Source organism: Sus scrofa, chromosome 2 (genome assembly GCF_000003025.6).
Source record: "Sus scrofa isolate TJ Tabasco breed Duroc chromosome 2, Sscrofa11.1, whole genome shotgun sequence".
NCBI classification, from domain to species: Eukaryota; Metazoa; Chordata; class Mammalia; order Artiodactyla; family Suidae; genus Sus; species Sus scrofa.
The window spans coordinates 151126280-151145529 of NC_010444.4; the positions used below are offsets into that span (position 1 = coordinate 151126280).

The 19250-nt window shown below is 52.5% G+C and overlaps 1 protein-coding gene across 3 annotated transcripts in view; it reads right to left on the reverse strand.

Moving 5' to 3' along the window:
* The window catches only part of CSF1R (colony stimulating factor 1 receptor), a 28174-nt gene extending 24142 nt beyond the window's left edge, over positions 1-4032 (reverse strand). Inside the window, exons 1-2 of one of the 3 annotated variants that reach the window (XM_003124100.6) lie at positions 3917-4032; positions 3080-3343 (exon numbers count right to left, since the gene is read on the reverse strand). In XM_003124100.6, the coding sequence (XP_003124148.5) occupies positions 3080-3343; positions 3917-3953 (301 nt within the window). In that variant the 5' untranslated portion in view covers positions 3954-4032. Of the gene's footprint in view, positions 1-2494; positions 2583-3079; positions 3344-3916 lie in introns of those variants that run through there. The other 2 variants (XM_021085015.1, XM_013995332.2) reach the window with 2 other exon arrangements.

The window sequence follows — 19250 nt, forward strand, 5'->3', positions numbered from 1 at the left end:
GCGTAGATCTGAGCCGTGCTGTTTCTGACCTCGTCGGGCCCCCGCAGCCACCCCGGCCCCCAGCCCCGCGGTGTTTACTGGGGAGACAAGCTCTTTTAAGGAAAAGTTTCTTGAAGGAGAAAAGAGAACTTGAAACTCATCTCGAGCCCTCCGGGAAGAAGGCCCGTTGCCTCTGCAGTGTCAGCATTTTTCCGGGGCCTAAAATAGGGGCCGGGGAGGGAAGTGAGAGCTGATTCAAGGCCTTGGGGGGGCTGCCAGGCACCCTCCGCTGGCACAGGCGGAAACACGTTGCTGGCACCCAGCCTGGCCCCTGCTTCCGCTCAGCCCACAGCCCTTCTCCCAGGCATGCTCCCACTTCTGCTTCCTGGCCACTGTCCCCTCCAGAGCAGAGACCCCTGCCCCCGGGGAGGGGGTGCCATGTGCTGGGCAATGGCACGTCCTGGGGTGGGGACCTGGCTCTGCCCCGACCCACGAAGAGCCCCTGGGGAGTCTAACCCCTCTGTCCCAGTGACGGGGTCGCAGACACGCAGCCCTGAGACGTGGGGTGACCGCAGGGCCTCTCCGTCACCCTGCACGAAAGCTCCCTAAATGGGTCTCTCCATCCTACTCCCCTCACAACTCACCCTGCACCCCAGAATCACAGACCCTCCTCTGCCTCATGATTTCAGGGTGGCTTAATTCAAGTGCCGATTTCGTATCCATCAGAGAGGCAGCCTGTCTGCCTGAGCCCGAGGATGCTGTGGGCGGGTGAGGACCGCCAAGGCCGGCACCTGCCTGCCCACCACGGACAAGGGCCAGCATCACCTCCGGAGGGCAGGTGGCAAGTCCCAGGGAGAGGCTGCTCCCTATTACCGTGGCAGCCCGGTCACAGGGCATGGTGCCGGGAAGAGGTCCCCTCCTCGGCCCAGGATCTTAGTGAGGCTCTCCTGGTCCCTAGGGGCTCTGACCCTGTCCCCCAATGTTCCCACAGCAGCCGCCCGCCCCCTGCGATCAGGGCTGGTGTTGCAGGGAAGAGCTTGGCTGCGGCGTCTCCCCAGCCTGGGTCTGAGACGTGGTCCTCCGCCGAGCACTGGGAAGCCTGCTTCCCCTCTGGCCTCAGGCCACGCTTCCACCCTCTGAGGCTCATGGAACTACCCTCGGGGAGGCTGGCGGGACGGGGGGTTCAGTGAAGTGACGCGCAGCCTTGGGCTCGGAGCTACTGCTTCACCGGCTCCCCTTCCATCCTCCCCCCACTCTGGTCCTCACGCTCAGAGCTCAAGGTCTAACCCTTCAAGGTCACAGTCCATGCCCGGAGCATCCTGAGACTCCCTGTTCCGCCTCTGCCTTTGCCCAGCCTCGTGGGCGCCTCGTCCCTCCCTCCCGGGCCTCGAGATCAGGCTCGGCCTCGGGAAGTGTGGTCAGAGGGAGGCATCTGCTCTGTCTCGAGTATCCACGCAGGGCAGGGCTGACACCCTTAACCTCAGCCCCAGCGCCCCGCTGCCAGCTTGGCTGGCGGGAAGGAAAAGCCTGCTCGGCCTGCCCTCCCCAGGCCCTTCCCCCACCACCTCGCCTCCCCAAACCGCCCACCTGCCTGGGAGGCCCTCCCTTGGCAGCTGCCAGGGTGAGGGACACCCCAACCTCCCCTTCTCTGCCCCCCAACACCGTACGCCATAGTCTGGGGCACAGGCCCCTCCTTGGCACAGGGTCTTAGCGAGACCGGCCTGGTCTCTAGGGACTCTGACCCTGCGCCCCAACCTCCCCACAGTGCGCCCCCAGTCACCCAGCCCCTGTCTACCGGCTGAAAGCGTTGGTTTCCAGCCTGCCGCCCACACCCTCCTCTGGGGAGACGCCAAGGAGCCCCTCCTCCCGAAGGGGCCCACAGGCAGGTTGGGGCTGAGCACAGGACCACAAAGCAAAGCCAACCCACGGACCTTCGTCGAGTCGGGGCAACAGTCTCCAGCTCACTTGAGACGGTGGCGACACAGGCACGTGCGTGTGTCAAACATGGTGAAATGCACACTTGGGAATCTGCTTCCTACTGCACGAAATGACGCCTCAATTAAAAAGAACCGATGCACAAGCCCAGTGGGTTGGGTTGGTTTGGGCCAGAGAAGCACCTTGGGCGAGCCGGGTGCTCATCGGGGACCGCAGACACCTACCCGCCAGAGTCCTGCAGCCCCGGGACTGTAGGGGGGAGGGGGGTCGGAGCTGAGGCGGCCCCCCACCCGGCCCCACCCCCAGCCTTAAGTCCTTGCAGGAAGCAATAAAGTGGAACACGTGTAGATACGAGCCTCCCCGCCAGCCAGGCGCCCTCCTGGGGGCAGATGCTCCCTCGCTGCGGCCAGAGGGCCCGACTTCCCGTGGGGTCTGCACCCAGCTCCCCGTCCCCAGGCCCAGCAGCCTGTGTTTGGGAGCCTCTGGCCCGGGTGACCCTCCCTGTCCTCCCCTGACAAGCCCTCACCCCAAACTCTCTCCTCCCCAGTTTGCCTCTCCTGAGCCCCGGCCAGAGGCTAACCTCTTGCCCCTGCTTCTGAGCCAAGGAATGACCGCTGCCTTGTCAGGCCTCTCACCATCAGGTCCCGCCTCATGGGTCCCGGGCTGGCAAGGCCAGCAGGGGCCCTCTGGGGCCGCCCTGCGCAGGGTGGGTCAGGACAAGCACCCTGGCACCGCCCAGGCGCTTGTTAGTAATGCAGAATCTCAGGGCACCCCGGACCCACAGAGCCAGAATCTGCACTGCGACAAGACCCCAGGGAGTCCGCGCGCCCAGTGAGGTGTGGGCAGCGATCTGTCCCGTCCCTCACCGCCGCCTACGAACGGTGGACCTGGAGCCCTGAGACATCAGGGATGGATTCAGGACACTGGGAGGCCAACAGCGGGGCGGGAAGGACCTGCAGCCCCGGCCGGGCTGCTTCCACACCATCGCAGCTCCCGCTCCCGGGCCTTCTCCAGAGCAGACGCCGCAGCCTGCAGCCCAGGACTGGGAACACACGCACAGGCGGGCGGCCCGGTGAGGGGCACGGGTGGACGGGGTCCTCCCGGGGGCCCTCCCTGTCACACCCCCCGCCCCCGCCGTTGCCCAAGTCCCCAGTTCTACTCTCACCAGGCCAGGCTGTGACTGCCAGCAGGAGCAGCAGCGTGCCCAGGCCCATGGTCCCAGCGGGCAGGCGGCAGGCTGATGCAGGGCTTGGGGTGGCCAGGGACCCGGGGCCCGGGACACGAGCTCCGCAGGGCCCAGGACGAGTGGACGCGCGCCTCTCCCGGCTCCGGCTGTCTGTCTTGCTCTGCTCTTCTTCCTCCTCCTCGGGCTGACCCCCTCTTCCCCTTTCAGCGAGGCAAGGCAACCACAGAGTTTGGAAATATTGGCCTTAGGAAAAAAAACAAAGCCATGACCGCCCCCCCAAGGGGAGGAGCTGGTGTCTGGGGCAGGGCTGGCTAAGTCTGGGGCCTCTGAAGCCACCTCCACGGGGCGCTGGCAGGGGAGACACACCCAAAACCCGACAGCAGCCAGGTGCACAAATGCGGGGCCGGGGGTCGTCTCCAGACTGTCCAGGTGGTTCTCACTGAGCTGAAGGGGAAGTTAGGTTGGTCTGGACGAGCCTGGTTATGGCGTCAAAAATCTCCTATTTACAGAACTCTCACCTGGAGCTCCCGTTGTGGCGCAGCAGAAACGGATCTGACCAGGAACCGTGAGGTCTCAGGTTCGATCCCTGGCCTCACTCAGTGGGTGAGGAATCTGGCATTGCTGTGAGCTGTGGTGTGGATGACAGATGCAGCTCGGATCCCGCGTTGCTGTGGCTGTGGTGCAGGCCGGCAGCTGTCGCTCCGATTCGACCCCTAGCCTGGGAACTTCCATATGCCACAGGTGCGGTCCTAAAAAGCAAAAAAAAAGAAAAGAAAAGAAAAGAAAAGAAAAGCAAGAAAGAAATAGACCACTCACCAGCCAAACCCTTTACATTCAGTCTCTTTGGTCCCATGAAGCTTTCGTAGGGTCGGTACTGTTGTCATTCCCATTTTGCAGATGAGAAAACTGAGGTTCAGAGAGATCCAACAGTGTAAACCTGCCCACAAACAGTAGAGGTGGGATTTGGATCCAGGCAGCCTGCTTTGAGGACTGCCTGTGTGTGGATTAAATTTATTATTTATTTTTACAAAGAGTAGAATTGTATTGCTCTGTTTCCTAGGAAAATATTCCTTTGCCCCTTCCTTTCCTGAAAGCAATTGCTTTTACCTCTTTTAGTAGATTCTCTAAGTATTTTTCTTATCTCTCATAATTTATGATGAAAAAGTTACTTCCTAAAACTAAAAAACCAAAAAATCCCAATATAACATTAATACAGAAAAATGATCATTCTTTCCATCTACTTAGATATATAACTTTTATAGGTCCGTTTGTTTTTTAGAAAAGTATTTTGGGAGTTCCCGTAGTGACTCAGTGGTTAACAGACCCGACTAGCACCCGCAAGGACGCAGGCTTGATCCCCGGCCTCGCTCTGTGGGTGAGGAATCGGGTGTGGCCGTGAGCTGGGGTGTGGGTCGCAGACGCGGCCCGGATCCCGCGTGGCCGTGGCTGTGCTGCAGGCCGGGGGCTACGGCTCCGATCGGACCCCTCACTGGGGAACCTCCATGTGTTGTGGGTGTTGCCCTAAAAAGACAAAGAAAAGTATTTTGAAACTTACTGATCATGAACACCAGTCCAAAATGACCCCAGAAGAAATGAAACCTCCGATTAGACCTACAACTAGCAAAGAGATTGAATCAATAATGGAAAAAACCTCCCAACAGAGAAAAGCACAGGACCAGATGGCGCCACTGCTGAGCTCTACCAGACAGTTACAGAATTAGCCCCAATCCTTTTCAAACTCAAAAACGAACAAACAATCAAACAAACCCAAAAACTTCTCAGCTCATTCTCCGAGGCCAGGATTTTCTTGGTACCAAAAACAGACAAGGGCATCCCAAGCAAAGAACACGACAGGCCAACATTCCGTACAATACAGGTGCAAACGGACGCAACCCAGTACCAGCAAACCAACTCGGAGAGCATTTTAAAGGGATTGCACACCACGAGCAAGCGGGATTTGTCCCAGAAAGGCAACCGGGTGCAACACTTGAAATCGATCTACTCCGGCACAGCGACACATCAGACCCTCTCATGGTTATATCCCGACTGACGCAGGAAAAAAAGCCTTCGACAAAATTAACACGCTTTCAGGATAAAACACCCCAAAACTAGGAATCAAAAGACCATCCTCCACGTGAGTAAGGGCCCCGTGAAAAACGTACAGCTCGGTCGGTGAGGAAAGACTGAAGGCCCACCTCCCTGGCACCTGAGATCAGGGACGAGGCAAGGAGGTCGCCTCCCACTGCTTCTAGTCAACGTTACACTGGAGGCTCTCGTCAGAGCAAAACCCCAAGGAGCAAAGGCATCCAAAGCGAGGAGGCTGGGAAACGGTGTCTATTCTCGGATGACATAATCCTACACACGGAGAAACCCTAAAGAATCTGCAGAAACCTCCCCAGATCTACTTGAGCTAATGAACAGATTATTGTACTTAGCAAAGTTGCAGGATACACAATCAACACACGAAACTCCAACAAACAAACAAAAAGGAGTTCCCATCATGGCTCAGTGGCAACGAATCTGACGAGTATCTATGAAGACGAAGGTTCGACCCCCGGCCTCGCTCAGTGGGTGAAGGATCCAGAGTTGCCGTGAGCTGCGGTGTAGGTCGCAGACATGGCTCAGATCCCGAGTCGCTGTGGCTGGGGTGTAAGCTGGCGGCTGTAGCTCCAATTGGACCCCTAGCCTGGGAACCCCCATATGCCATGGGTGTGGCCCTCAAAAGACAAAAAACAAAAAACCCATACAAACAAACAACACGCAAAACTCAAGTCTATTTCTACGCCCTATCAGTGAACAGCCCCAAAGGGAAAGTTAAAAAATAATTTTCTTTGCAACAGCATCCAAATGAATAAAATACTTGGGAACAAATCTAACCAAAGAGATGCAAAATATAAACACTGAAAAGCACAACACACTGCTGAAAGCAATCAAGAAGACCAAATAAAAAGACGTTTGTGCCACAGATGGGAAGACGTAATTGCTAGGACGGCAGGAGTCCCCAGAAGCATCCACAGATTCCATACAGTTCCTCAAAATTCTAGTGGTGTTCAGTGTCTTCAGTGCACGTACAGATTCAAAAATTCTCCACACAATTTTAGCAAACCGAATCCAGCCACGCATAAAAAACATCGCACACCACAACCACGTGGGATTTATCCCAAGTTCACAAGGATGGTTCAACAGGCAAAAATCAAAGCAACACACCAGATGAACCAAAGAAAAGTCAAAAACCACACAACTGGCTCAACCGATGCAGAAAAAAGCATTTGATAAAATTTAGCCTCCGTTTATGAAAGAAATTCTTACCAAAGTGGCTACAGAGGGAACATATCTCAACATAATCTATCTGGCAGCCAATATAGTACTCAATGGAGAAGAGCTGAGAGCCTTCCCACCAAAATCTGGAACAAGACAAGGATGCCCACTCTCACCACTGCTATTCAGCATAGTGCTGGAAGTCCTGGCCACAGCAATCGGACAAACAAAAGAAATAAAAGGCATCCCAGTTTGAAGAGAAGAGGTAAAACCGCCACTTTATGCAGATGACATGACGTATATATATAGAAAATCCCGACAACTCCACATAAAACTACTCAAACTGATGAATGAATTCAGCAAGGTAGCAGGTACAAGCTTAACACTCAGGAGTCAGCTGCATCTCTGTACACTACCAACGAACTATCCCAAGGGAACGTAAAGAAAACACGCCTTTCAAAATCACTTAAAAAATAGCTGGGAATAAACCCAAGCTGGTGAAAGACACTTATGTTGAGAACTAGAAAACATTAATAAGGGAAATTAAAGACGATGCAAAGAAACGGAAAGGTATCTCATGCTCTTGGTTTGTAAGAATGTTGTTAAAAGGGCCACACTACCCGAAGCAAACTGCAGCATTAAAGCAAATTACCCATGACATTTTTCACAGAACCAGAACACATAATCCGAAAATTTCTGTGGAACCATAGAAGACCCAGAATTGCCAAAGCAACCCCGAGACGGGAAAAAGCAGGAGGCAGAACTCTCCGAGGCTTCTGACAATACTGCAGAGCCCCCGTCATCAGAACAGTGTGGTATGGGTACACAGACAGACACGCCGATCAGTGGAGCAGAATAGAGAGCCCAGCAATAAACACATACACACACTGTCAATTAATCTTCAACACAGGAGGCAAGAATATAAAATGGGCAAAAACAGAGTCTCTTCAGCAAGCATTGCTGGGAAGCCTGGACAGCTGCATGGAAATGAATGACAGTGGAACACGCCCTCACACCCGGCACAAAAATACCCCCAAAACGGCTGAAAGACTTAAACAGAAGACTAGACACCATCCAACTCCTGGAAGAGAACACAGGCAGAACATTCTCTGACATCAAGTGTGCAAATGTTTTCTCGGGTCAGTCTCTCAAGGCAATAGAAATAAAAACAAAAATAAACCAATGGGACCTAAGCAAGCTTACAAACTTTTGCACAGCAAAGTAGACCATAAAAAATTGAAAAGACAACCTAGAGAATGGGAGAAAATATTTGTAAATGAGGCAACCGACAAGGGCTTAGTCTCCAAATATACAAACAAGTCATACAAGTCAACAACAAAAACCAAATAAACCAGTCGAGCAATGGGCAGAAGACTGAAACAGACATTTCTCCCAAGAAAACATACGGATGGCCAGAGGCACATGAAAAGATGCTCAACATCATTAATTACGAGAGAAACGCAAATTATCAAAACTACAATGAGGTAGCAATCAGAATGGCCATCACTAAAAAGTCTACAAATAACAAATGCTGGCAGGGGTGCGGAGAAAGGGGACCCTCCTACACTGCTGGTGAGAATGTAAACTGGTACAACCGCAACGGAAAACGGTGTGGAGGTTCCTTAGAAAACCAAAAACAGAACCATCACATGATCGAGCAATCCCACCCCTGGGCGTATATCCAGACGAAACTGTAATTCAAAAAGACACATGCACCAGTATGTTCACTGCAGCACGATTCACAAGAGCCAGGACGTGGCAACAAACTCGATGTCCACTGACAGATGAATGGATTAAGACACGGTACACATATGCAATGGAATACTATTCAGCCGTAAAGGAGAATGAAATAACGCCATTGGCAGAAACTTGGATGCAGCTAAAGTTGACCATACTAAGCGAACTGAGTCAGAAAGAGAAAGAAAAATATCCTATGATATCACTTATACGTGGAATCTAAAATAGGGCACAAGCAAGCTTATCTATGAAATAGAAACAGACTCACAAATGCAGAGAACAGACTGGTGGTTGCCCAAGGGGCAGAAAAGGGAGTGGGCGGGACCGGGGGTTTAGCGTTAGCAGGTGCAAACTCTTACATGCAAATCGGGTAAATGCCAAGATCCTGCAGTGCAGCACAGGGAACCATATCCCATCTCCTGGAACAGACCGTGATGGGAAAAATACAAAAAAAGAATGTGTATTTATAACCGAGTCTCTTGACTATACAGCGGATAATGACGCAACAATGTAAATAAACTGTATTTTAATTAAGAAAAACTCCCAGGAGTTCCTGTAATGACTCAGTGGGTTAAGGACCCCACGTCTCCATGGGGGTTCGGGTTCGATCCCTGACCTCGCTCAGTGGGTTAAGGACCCACTGTTGCCACAAGCTGTGGCATTTTTTGTCTATACGGCTTTGATCCAGCGCTGCTGTGGCTGTGGTGTTGGCCCCAGCTGCAGCTCCAATTGGACTCCAGACCTGGGAACTTCCAAATGCTGCAGGTTTAGCCATTAGAAAAATGGAAAGAAACAAAAGAAAAAAAATCCCAATGGCTTTTATTGCAGAAATGGGAAAGTTAATTCTCAAATTCATATGGAACTTCAAGAGATGCTAAATTAGCCCCATGAATCTTAAAAAAACAAAGTGGAGTCACACGCCAATTTCACAACTTACAGCAAAGCTACAGAATCTAAACAGTGTGGTACTGGCACAAGAATAGATACAGAGATTAATAAACTTGAGAGTTCAGAAATAAACCTTCACATCTACCTACCTGCATATCAATACTTCAAATGATTTTCAACAATGGGAAACACACACACACACAGTTTTTTCACTAAAAATATTAAAAGAACTGGTATCCTCTTACAAAGGAAAGGAGTTGGAGCCTGATTTCATACCACATATAAAAATTAACTCAAAATGGATCAAAGACCTACATATAAAGGCTAAAACGATAAAACCCTCATGACCTGAACCTGCAAGTGGTTTCACGGCTATGTCACCAAAATGACAAACAACCAAAGTTAAAAAAAAAAAAATTAAAAAAAAAGAGAAACTGGACTTCATCAAAATTAGACATTTTGGTGCAAAAATACTATGGAAAAAGGGACCAAAAAGGCAACACACGGACGGAATTGCAGAAAATATCTGCCAGCCACACAGACCAGCGCTAAATACAATCTAGACACACCTCCTTCCATTCAGCCAAGAGAACAGCTCACCTGAAAAGTGAGGAAACCGCGCACCCGCGGTCAACTCAACGGCGACAAAGGAGGCACGACTATACCATGGAGAAGAGACAGTCCCTTCAATAAGCGGTGCTGGGCAAACAGGACAGCCAGCCGTGAGAAAATGAACTACGAAAGTAAACTCAAAGTGGATTAAAGACCTAAACATAAGGTCAGGTAGAGTCTAAAACTCCTCGAGGAAACAGGTGGAGCCCTCCGACGTCGACTGTAGCAAGGTCTTTGATTCACCTCCCAGAGGGATGAAAAGAAAAGCAAAACCAAACAAGCGGGACCCAATTAAACGTCAAATCTCCTGCACAGCAAATGGAACCACTCAAAAAAAAGAAAAAAAAAAAAAAAGAGCGGGAAACAAGTCTTTGCAAGTGAAGCAATTGACAAGAGATTAATCTCTAAAACGTACAAACATCTCACAAAGCTTTATGTCGAAAAACATCCAATCAAAATATGGGCAGATCTAAACTGACCTTTCTCCAAAGAAGGCAGGTGGCCAAAAAGTACATGAAAAGATGCTCAACACTGCTCATCATTAGAGAAATGCAAACCACAACTACAGTGAGCTATCACCTCACACCTGTCGGAGTGGCCATCAAGAAAAAGTCAGCAACAGAGAGTTCCCGTCGTGGCACATCGGAAACGAATCTGACGAGGAACCACGAGGTTTCGGGTTTGATCCACGGCCTCGCTCAGGGGGTTAAGGATCCGGTGTTGCCGTGAGCTGTGGTGTGGTTTGCAGATGTGGCTCAGATCCTGCGTTGCTGTGGCTGTGGTGTAGGCCGGCAGCTGTAGCCCCAATTGGAACCCTAGCCTGGGAACCTCCAATGCTGTGGGTGTGGCGCTTAAAAAAAAAAAAATGTCAACAGTAAATGCTGGAGAGGCTGTGGAGAAAAGGGAACCCTCCTACACTGTTGGTGGAAATATAAACTGGTGCAACCACTATGGAAAACAGTAGGGATTTTCCTTAAACTAGATATAGAGCTACCATATGATCCAGCAAACCCACTTCTTGGGCATCTATCCAGAGAAAACCATAATCTGACAAGACACAGCCCCGCCCCCCCCCCCCCCGGTTCACTGCAGCACTATTCACAATAGCCAAGACATGGCAGCAACCTCAATGTCCATCAGCAGAGGAGTGGATCAAGAAGATGTGGTCCATATACACAACGGACTATTACTCAGCCACGAAAAAGAATGAAATAAGTCCATTTGCAGCAACATGGCTAGACCTAGGGATTATCACATTAAGTGACGTCAGACAGAGAAAGATGAATATCATACAATGTCCCTTATAGGTGGAATCGAAGAAAAATGACACAAAAGAACTTATTTATAAGACAGAAGCAAACTAGAGATTTCAAAACCAAACGTGGGGTTACCAAAGGGGAAACCGTAGGGGGAGAGAGGAATTGCACAGATGAGACCCGCATATAAAATAGGTCACTAACAAGGACCTACTGCAGAGCAAGGGAGTTTGACGCAAGTTGGCTCATCACCTGAAGGGGAGGAGGAAGGGATGTATGGGGAACGGACTCACTTTGCCGTAAACCTGAAGCTAGTACGACGCTGAAAATCAACTCTACCCCACAAAATTTGAAACAATAAAATGAGCAAAAGGTTGAGTAGCTATTTTCCAAAGACGACGCACGAATGACCAACGAGCGCAAGAAAAGATGCCCCACGTCTCTAGGCATGAGGCCAGTGCCAGTCAAAACTGCAAGACACTGCTTCACGCCAGCGAGTCTGGCCGTGATTTTTACAACCCCAGACAACAGCAAGTGCTGACGAGGATGCGGAAAGATTGGTACGTCGCCGGGGAGGATGCAGACGCAGTGCGGCTGCTGTGCTCTCAGCGGGCGAGTTCCACAAAGAGGTAAAGCACTCCCGTGAGGCCCAGCAATTCCACTCGCAGGTGTTACCCCAAAGACGCGCTCATGGCCAGACAGGCAGAGCAGCCCTGGCCATGGCACTGGCTTCCAAGAAAAGCAAGCTTTATTGCTAAGTCCACTGACGGGGAGAAGGAGGCCAGCCTCAAATCTCTCTGTTCGATCCAGGGTTTGGAGCAGAAATTAAAGTGTGAGGGAAATTTCTAACTTGGAAGCTGGCTGGCTAGTCTTCAGTCCGTATAAGCTGCTCAGGCTGCTGGAAGCCAGGTTTTCCCGGGTGAAGGAGCCACACTTGGTAAACGGCTCTGATGGCCACATCTCTATTCTTTGAGTTCTGCAGACAAAGTATTTTCAGTTCCAGGGTTACCCTGGAAGTGTGGGTTCCGTCTTGCCCATGTGCATTGCTGTTTCCATAAAATAACTCGATTTGGTTAAAATCAACAGCATATTTAAGGAGACAAAACCAAATTAGCTGATGCTACTTCAGTTCCCCCAGTTTGCACATTCCTCAATCTTGAGAGAAACAGGGGAACAACTAGTCTAGCTGCTTTCTGATTAGGAGGGTGGATTTTTTCTTTCTTTCTTTTTTTTTTTGGTCTTTTGGGAGCTGAACCCACGGCATATGGAAGTTCCCAGGTGGAATCGGAGCTGTAGCTGCTGACCTACGCCACACCACATCAACGCAGGATCCTTAACCCACCACTGAGTGAGGCCAGGGATCGAACCTGGGTCCTCATGGATATGAGTCAGGTCATTATTGCTGAGCCACAGTGGGAAACTGGGGATGGATTTTTTCATGAGAAGAATAAATTTGAAATTGTTGGAGTCTCGTCTTCGTCTTGGGCAGTCATCAAGGAGTAGGGGAAAGCCTTTTTATTTGTTTACTTATTTTGCTTTTTAGGGCTGCACCCGTGGCATGTGGAGTTTCCCAGGCTAGGGCTCGAATCAGAGCTACAGGGCCGGCCCCCGCCACAGCCACGGCCATGCCAGATCTGAGCTGCATCTGCGACCTACCCCACAGCTCAAGGCAATGCGGGATCTTTAACCCACTGAGCAAGGCCAGGGATTGAACCCGCAACCTCATGGTTCCTAGTTGGATTTGTTTCTACTGTACCACAACAGGAACTCCGGGGAAAGCCTTTTTAAATATAGGAAGTAAGAATGTGTAACCAGAAGAACTGCGCAGGGTCCGTCCCACGTAGGTTGCAGCTGATTCTCAGGGTACTGGTGTTTCCAAGTCTTGCCTGAAGCCAGTCCCTCGCGCGTATGCAGAGCAGGGGTCACCGGTGGGAAAGACTCATCAGCTGGAGGCATTGTACTTGTCGCAGACGCAGGAACACGCAGACTGTGCCTGTTTTCTGGTGTTTAATTACAAGGCAAGGCTCAGGGCTTATTTCTGGCACAGACAGGCCATTTTATCTGACGCTTTGGATGGTCCTTGGCATCCGTGGATCGTGAAGTCTTGGAGTCACTGGTAGCTTGAGTCCCTCGACGTAGATGAGCAACACGCCTTCCGCTGAAGGCTCAGCTGGAAGCCAGCCCGCGCTGGTCGGCACTGACCGACCTCTGAGTCCCGAGAGTCCGCATGAGCGCCCCACCCGTCTGCTCTCTAGACCCCCTTTCTCAAGAGTGAGGCTTCCAAGGGGACAGGTCTACACTCGGAATGAGTGCTTGGGCCTTTTGCTTTGGGCCACCTGCTCTGTGGCCTGATCAGCCCAACTATTTGCTTTAGCCAGACAGCTAGCGGCCTTGCAGGGGCCCAGGCAAGGTGCTTTGGCTACTTCCGGCCGAAGAACTGTCTGATGAGGCCTGTATCTGTTCTGCGTGTTTCGTGTCTTTCCTTCCTGATGTCGGTGGAGACCTCTGGTTCCACGCGGCCCCAGGAGCATGTGTCTCGGAGGAAGCACACAGAGGCACTAGAAACCGCGAGCTTTTTCTTCGCTCCCAAGCGCGGGGCTCGAATGAGGGCTGAGCTCTGCCTCCTGGGCAGACACACCTGGAGGCGGCCTTCGGCTTCCAGGGCTTCGGAGGGGGTGGTTCCTGTTGCATGCGCAGCCTTGGGGGCGGGGGGGTCCCTGGTCCATGACCGTTTCTGTATTCGGATGTTCTAAAGGCTCCTCGGTCAGGTCAAGTCTGCTGGAATAACAGACTCCAATTATCTGCAGGGTATGGGGCTCCCTAGGGCCTTCTGCCGTCCAGCCTAGTGGCTCACTGCCACTTCCTGCGGGAACCTCGCACAGGAGCTGGCCACGAGGGCCGAGTTGGGGATCCAGATGTGACAAAGCCTCGGGACTCCTAAGAACCCCCACATTGCCGTGTGAGGTGGGTCCCGTGGCCGTAGCTAAAGGTCCGGCAGGAAATTTCTTTGCTTTTTTGATAACTCAAACCCTAGGTATGCTGCAGTGGGGTGAGACATCTGCGCTCGCCCTTGGAGACTGTATAGCCTCAGTCGGCCAGAGAGTTTCAAGGGAGGATTTCACTTCATCTGAAACTTCCTTAGTTTCACCAGCAAATAGTCTATCACGGGGAGACCCCTTCATTCAGCTGGAGATCAGCCCTCGGGTGAGACATCTCTGAAGATGGGGCCGCATTCGTCAATCCTGCGTGCAGACGCTCCAGCGGGGTTGTTTTATTCTAGTCTCTAGAGGGTTCCACGCAAAGGCATACAGTTCCTGGGACTCAGAACTCAGGGGTACGCTGGAAAAGGCATCTTTCAAGTCCACAACTGTAATAAAAATCCTGCAGGTAACGTGGCAAGCCACCACCAGAAGTTCCGCCTCTACAGTTTAGCTGGTGGCTCTTAAAGTCTGCACAAAAGGATACTCTCTGGCTTTTTGCGCCGGCAGAACGGGAGGGGTGTGTGGGGACTGACAAAGTCGGAGTAACTGCAGCCAAACGCCCCGCCCGCCGAGCCCCGCCCGCAGGGTGGGATTAATTGGCCTCAGGACAGGCGGTTAACGAGGCTCGCCTGCTTCCTTCACGAGCCTCCGAGCCTCCAGAGGAAAGGTGGTCCTTTCCACGGGGAGTCTCGGCACCGGGGCAGAATCTCACTGCCGCTGGGTCCGCCCTCTTGACGCTTCCCGTCGGCCTGACATCCTCTCCTACCTTTCAAGGCGTTTCTTGCGGGACATCCGGCCGGGGCTCAGATCCCCGTTGTAAGAGCACAGCTTGGGGCGCGGGCTCGAACCGGCACGACTTTAACGTCTATTTTTTTTCTGGTGAGAAAGTCGTTGAGGTCTGTAAAGCTTGTCCTCCAAGGGACTTGGACATTTGGGCGTCTTCGGAGATACAAACAGGTCTATTAAACACGGCTTTTCCAGGTATACAGCTCAGAGACAGAAAGGGGGCCGGGCACACACACGGAGCCCCGGGTTGCGCTTGGTCACATCCAGACCTGCGGGAACCTGTCTCAGTGGACATCGGCCTGCCTGGGGGCAGAGCAGCCCTGGACCAAACTGAGGGCAGGGAAGCGCTCAGGCCCCAAGGAGGAGCCGAAAGCCCTAAGTCAAGGTCGTGGGGCTGTGACTCAGGCAAGACAGGCTTTCCCCGAGGGCTGTCCTCTGAGGCTGCATTTACATATCAGCTGCAAATTCTTATTTCGCGCCGTAACCTGAGAAAAGGCAGTCAAGGTCAAACGTGGCACCTGCTCTCTCTGGATCTGCGAAGGGTTGATGACCACAGGGCAGGGCAGAGCCGACGGCAGGTCAGCCGGGCGTTCCCCACGTGGGCGTCCGGCCTCGGAGGTGAGGCAGGCTGACCCTGAACCTGGGCTTGGCTGTTGGCTGGCCAGGCTTCCCGCGCCACAGAGCTCAAGAGAGTGGACTTCTTGGCCCCCAAACCCAGAAAAGCCTCGAACAGTTACCTTTACCGCGTGCCTGCGTCTGCTCCCGAGCCGTTAGGAACCGCGCTGTAGGTCAGCCGGCCGTCTCATCCGAGATGAGACTGCGGATGCCGCCGTGCTGGCTGCACCTGGAAAACCCTCGTGCTCACGGGACTGAAGGAACATCACAGGCCTTGCCGGTGTGCGGCTCCGAGCCCACGTCGTCCCTTTGCAAGCAGCACCTGGGCGCCCCAGCCCCTCACCTCCTCTCCCTCTCAGAGCTGGGTCGGAGTGGTTAGCCGGCCCCCCGGGAAGGGATGTGCGGAGAGAAAGGTCGGGGGAGCAATGACCCCAAGTCAAAGGCTTGATCCTACCCAGGTTTCCAATTCAAGAGCCGAGAACGGTCTATGGGTTGCAAACGTCTAGAAAATGGCCTTCCCTCACCGCCGTCAAAGAGAGGCACTTCAGACGCAAGAGACGCGAGCGAGGCCATCTCCCAGTTCCCTTTCTGGAGGAAAAAGCAAGCCGAACAGCGGCGCTCCGCTTCTTGGCCGTAAGAATCCCCAGGAGCCGCGGAGGAGATGGATGGATGGGGCCTGGGAGACGGGCGGACGCGGCGGTGCCTGCGGGAATCCTGCAAACTCTCCACCCGAGACGGTTGCCAAGAGCTGGCTCCTACGAGGCAAGCGTGCCGCCCGGCTACCAGGGAATCCGTGCCAGGGCTTCCGAGACCCGAGCCAGTTTGGCCAGAGGCTCCTGATGGTTCCCGGTGTCGAGGGCAGGCTCGTCTATGCAGAGCGGCCTGCGAGGGTCAAACTCCCCCGAAGAGAAGGAGGGGGTGACTCTATCACCCTGAGGAGATCAGAGGAGGAGGCCGAGCTGGGGGTTCAGGCGCACGCAGGCTGAGCTGCCCAGGCCCTCACTTCCTTCCCGAGCGTGCTAGGGTTTCATCGCCCCGGTAGGTGACCAAAACTTCCTGCCGCCCCAGCAGACACCAAAGACCAGCTCATCTCGGCGTCCGGGAAACTTCCACGTAGAAGACACTCCGCCCGAGACCTAACGCGTTGGCACCGCCACCGAGGCTTGTTCCTCCGCGGGAAGTTTCCTTTTCACGCACACGGACTTAAAAGCAGTTCCACGCTAGCCCCCTGCTAGTTGGGCTCGTACAGGAGAGGGTACAAGTCGAGACCCTTCCTGCTTTCTGCTCCCTCATCTCTCCTTTACCGTCTCACCCCCACGAGGCCATCAGGCTGGTTTTAAGAACACACACCTGTATCAGGACCGCCCGGCCATTTCATTGGGAGCAGGTGGAAGCTCCCGACGCCTCTGTAAGGCAGGCTTTCCAGGCCGGGAGCCGTGTCTTCTATCTGCTGACTCAGAGAATCCTCATTAATAGCAGCCTTCGTAAAGTTTTGCTGCAGTCATCCGCGAACCAAGCCCTTGAGCCAGTCGCAACCGACAAGCAGTCAGACACAGACAAACGACAGATCCAAAGACCCGGGACGCCAACGCGGGGTCTGGCCGCTGATCTGATGCTTAGGTTTCCACCTTTCACAGCGTCTCCCCTCGGGGGGACGGCGACCCGCAGTCCCGGGCAGAGGCCGGCGAGCAGGCACAGGCGGACTTGAACACGCTTCCTCGCCCCAAAGACCACCCATGTGATGGAGGAGCTGCTGCTTCTCGCCGAAGTGGAAGGAGCCTGGAGCACACAGAGGGGAGGCAGGAATCCCACGGCTGACCCTGGAGATGGATTAGGCTGAGGCGGCCCTTAGGGTCTGCAGTGGGGACACACATGCCACCAGGGGCTGCACTGCCCCGAGCAGGCTGTCCCAAGACCTCAGTCCCTCCGTGGTCACCAAAACGGTTGCTTTTTATTTTATGTATTTATTTTTACGGCCTCACACACAATACATGGAAGTTTCCCGGCCAGGGATTGAATCCGAGCTGCAGCTGCAGCAACGCCAGATCCTTTAACCCACTGCACCGGGCTGAGGATCAGACTTGCACTTCTGCAGCAATCTGAGCTGCTACAGTTAGATTCCTAACCCACTGTGCCACAGCAGCAGCTCCCCAAGTTTGTTACCGAGCAAGGGCTCCCTGCCCAACATGCACAGAAGCCAGGACTATAGCAGTGGCTTTTGAGAAAAGAAAGAGCTTTATCATGAGGTTGCCGAGCAGACAGACTTGAGGGCCTGGCCTTGGTCAAATCCATGGATAAGGAGGAACCTCGGATATAGAGGCCTGAGTGTACGTTACCTGTGGAGGAACCCCCATGCCGTGCAAGGGTCAGCTCTGTACCAGTGAAAAGAGATTGTCATGCTGGATAAGAGAAAAACTGAATGGTTGCTTTCTATAAAAACCAATCTTAGATGTAAATTGGTGCAGCCACTGTAGAGGACAGTATGGACAGTTCCTTTAAAAACTAAAAATAGACCTACGATATAATCCAGCAGTCCCACTCCGGGCATATATCTGGAAAAGATGAAAACTCTAAATTTGAAAAGATGCATGCCCCCTTCACGCACTGTTCACAATCGCCAAGTCATGGAAACGACCCAGTGTCCACTGACAGATGAAAGGATACAGAAGATGTAGTACACACATACAATGGAGTATTACTCAGCCGTGAAAAAGAATGAAATGCTGCCATTTGCAGCACCATGGATGGACCGAGAGATTATCATACTAAGTGAAATAAATCAGAGAAGGACAAGTATCACATGAGATCACTTAATGTAGAATCTTAAAAAAACAATACGGACGAACTTATTTACAAAAGAGAAATAGACTCACAGACATAGAAGACAAACTGAAGGTTCCTAAAGAAGGAAGCCAGGGAAGGCTAGGTCAAGAGCTTGGGGTTAACGGATACGCAATATGCATATTGTATAACCGGCAAGGCTCTGTGGTAGAGCACAGGGAACGATGTAATAAAAGAACATGTGTGCGGCGTCCCTAGCGACCTAGCGGTTAAGGATTTGTAGGTGTCACTGTGCTGGCTCAGGTTCGAAACCTGGCCCGGGAACTTCTGCCTGCTGCTGGGCATGCCGAAAAGCAAAAGGAAAAAAAAAGCAAAAAGAAAAAGCATATGTAAAACGGAATCACTCTGCTGTACACCTGAAACTAACACAACAGTGACAGATGAGCGATATTTTAATAATTCACAAAAGAAACCCACTTTAATATAAAGACATAGGCAGGCGAAAAGTCAAAGGAAGGAAAAAGATACTCTGTGTAAACAAAATCCAAGAGAAAAGGCTGCTGCCACATTGACATCAAAGTAGACGTCGGACAAGGGCTGTTTCCAGGATGCGGAAGATGCTGTGTGAGGACAAAGAAGTCACTTATCCAAGGAGACAGGGTGTGAAGTGCGTACGCCCTCAGGACAGAGCCTCCACACCCACGACCCAGAGCCGCCGGGGCAGAAAGAGGAGACACCGTCAGTCTCCAGGGACACCTCTCTCTCGGGAGGAGACAGTACCAGCAGAGAGAGAGGCCGCAAGGCCAGCGAAGACCTGAGAAGACTGTGATCCAGCTGGACCCAACTGGTATTTGGAAAGACTCCGCTTAACAGTAGCAGCATTCAGAGCGCCTGCTGTGGCTCAGCGGGTTAAGAAGCTGACGAGCATCCGCGAGGATGGGGGTTCAGACCCTGCCTTGCTCAGCGGGTTAAGGAGCTGGCATTGCCGTGAGCTGTGGTCTAGGCCGGCAGCTGCAGCTCCGATTCCACCCCTAGCCTGGGAACTTCCATAGGCTGTGGGTGTGGCCCTAAAAAGATAAAACAAATAAACAAACCCCCAAAAACAATAGCAGAATACACGTGCTTCTCAGGGACACACAAAAAGTTTAAATAATTGAATTATCCAAAGTATTTCTTATGTCAGAACAGAATTAAACTTGAAATCATTATCAGAAAGGTCACTGGGAAATCCATATA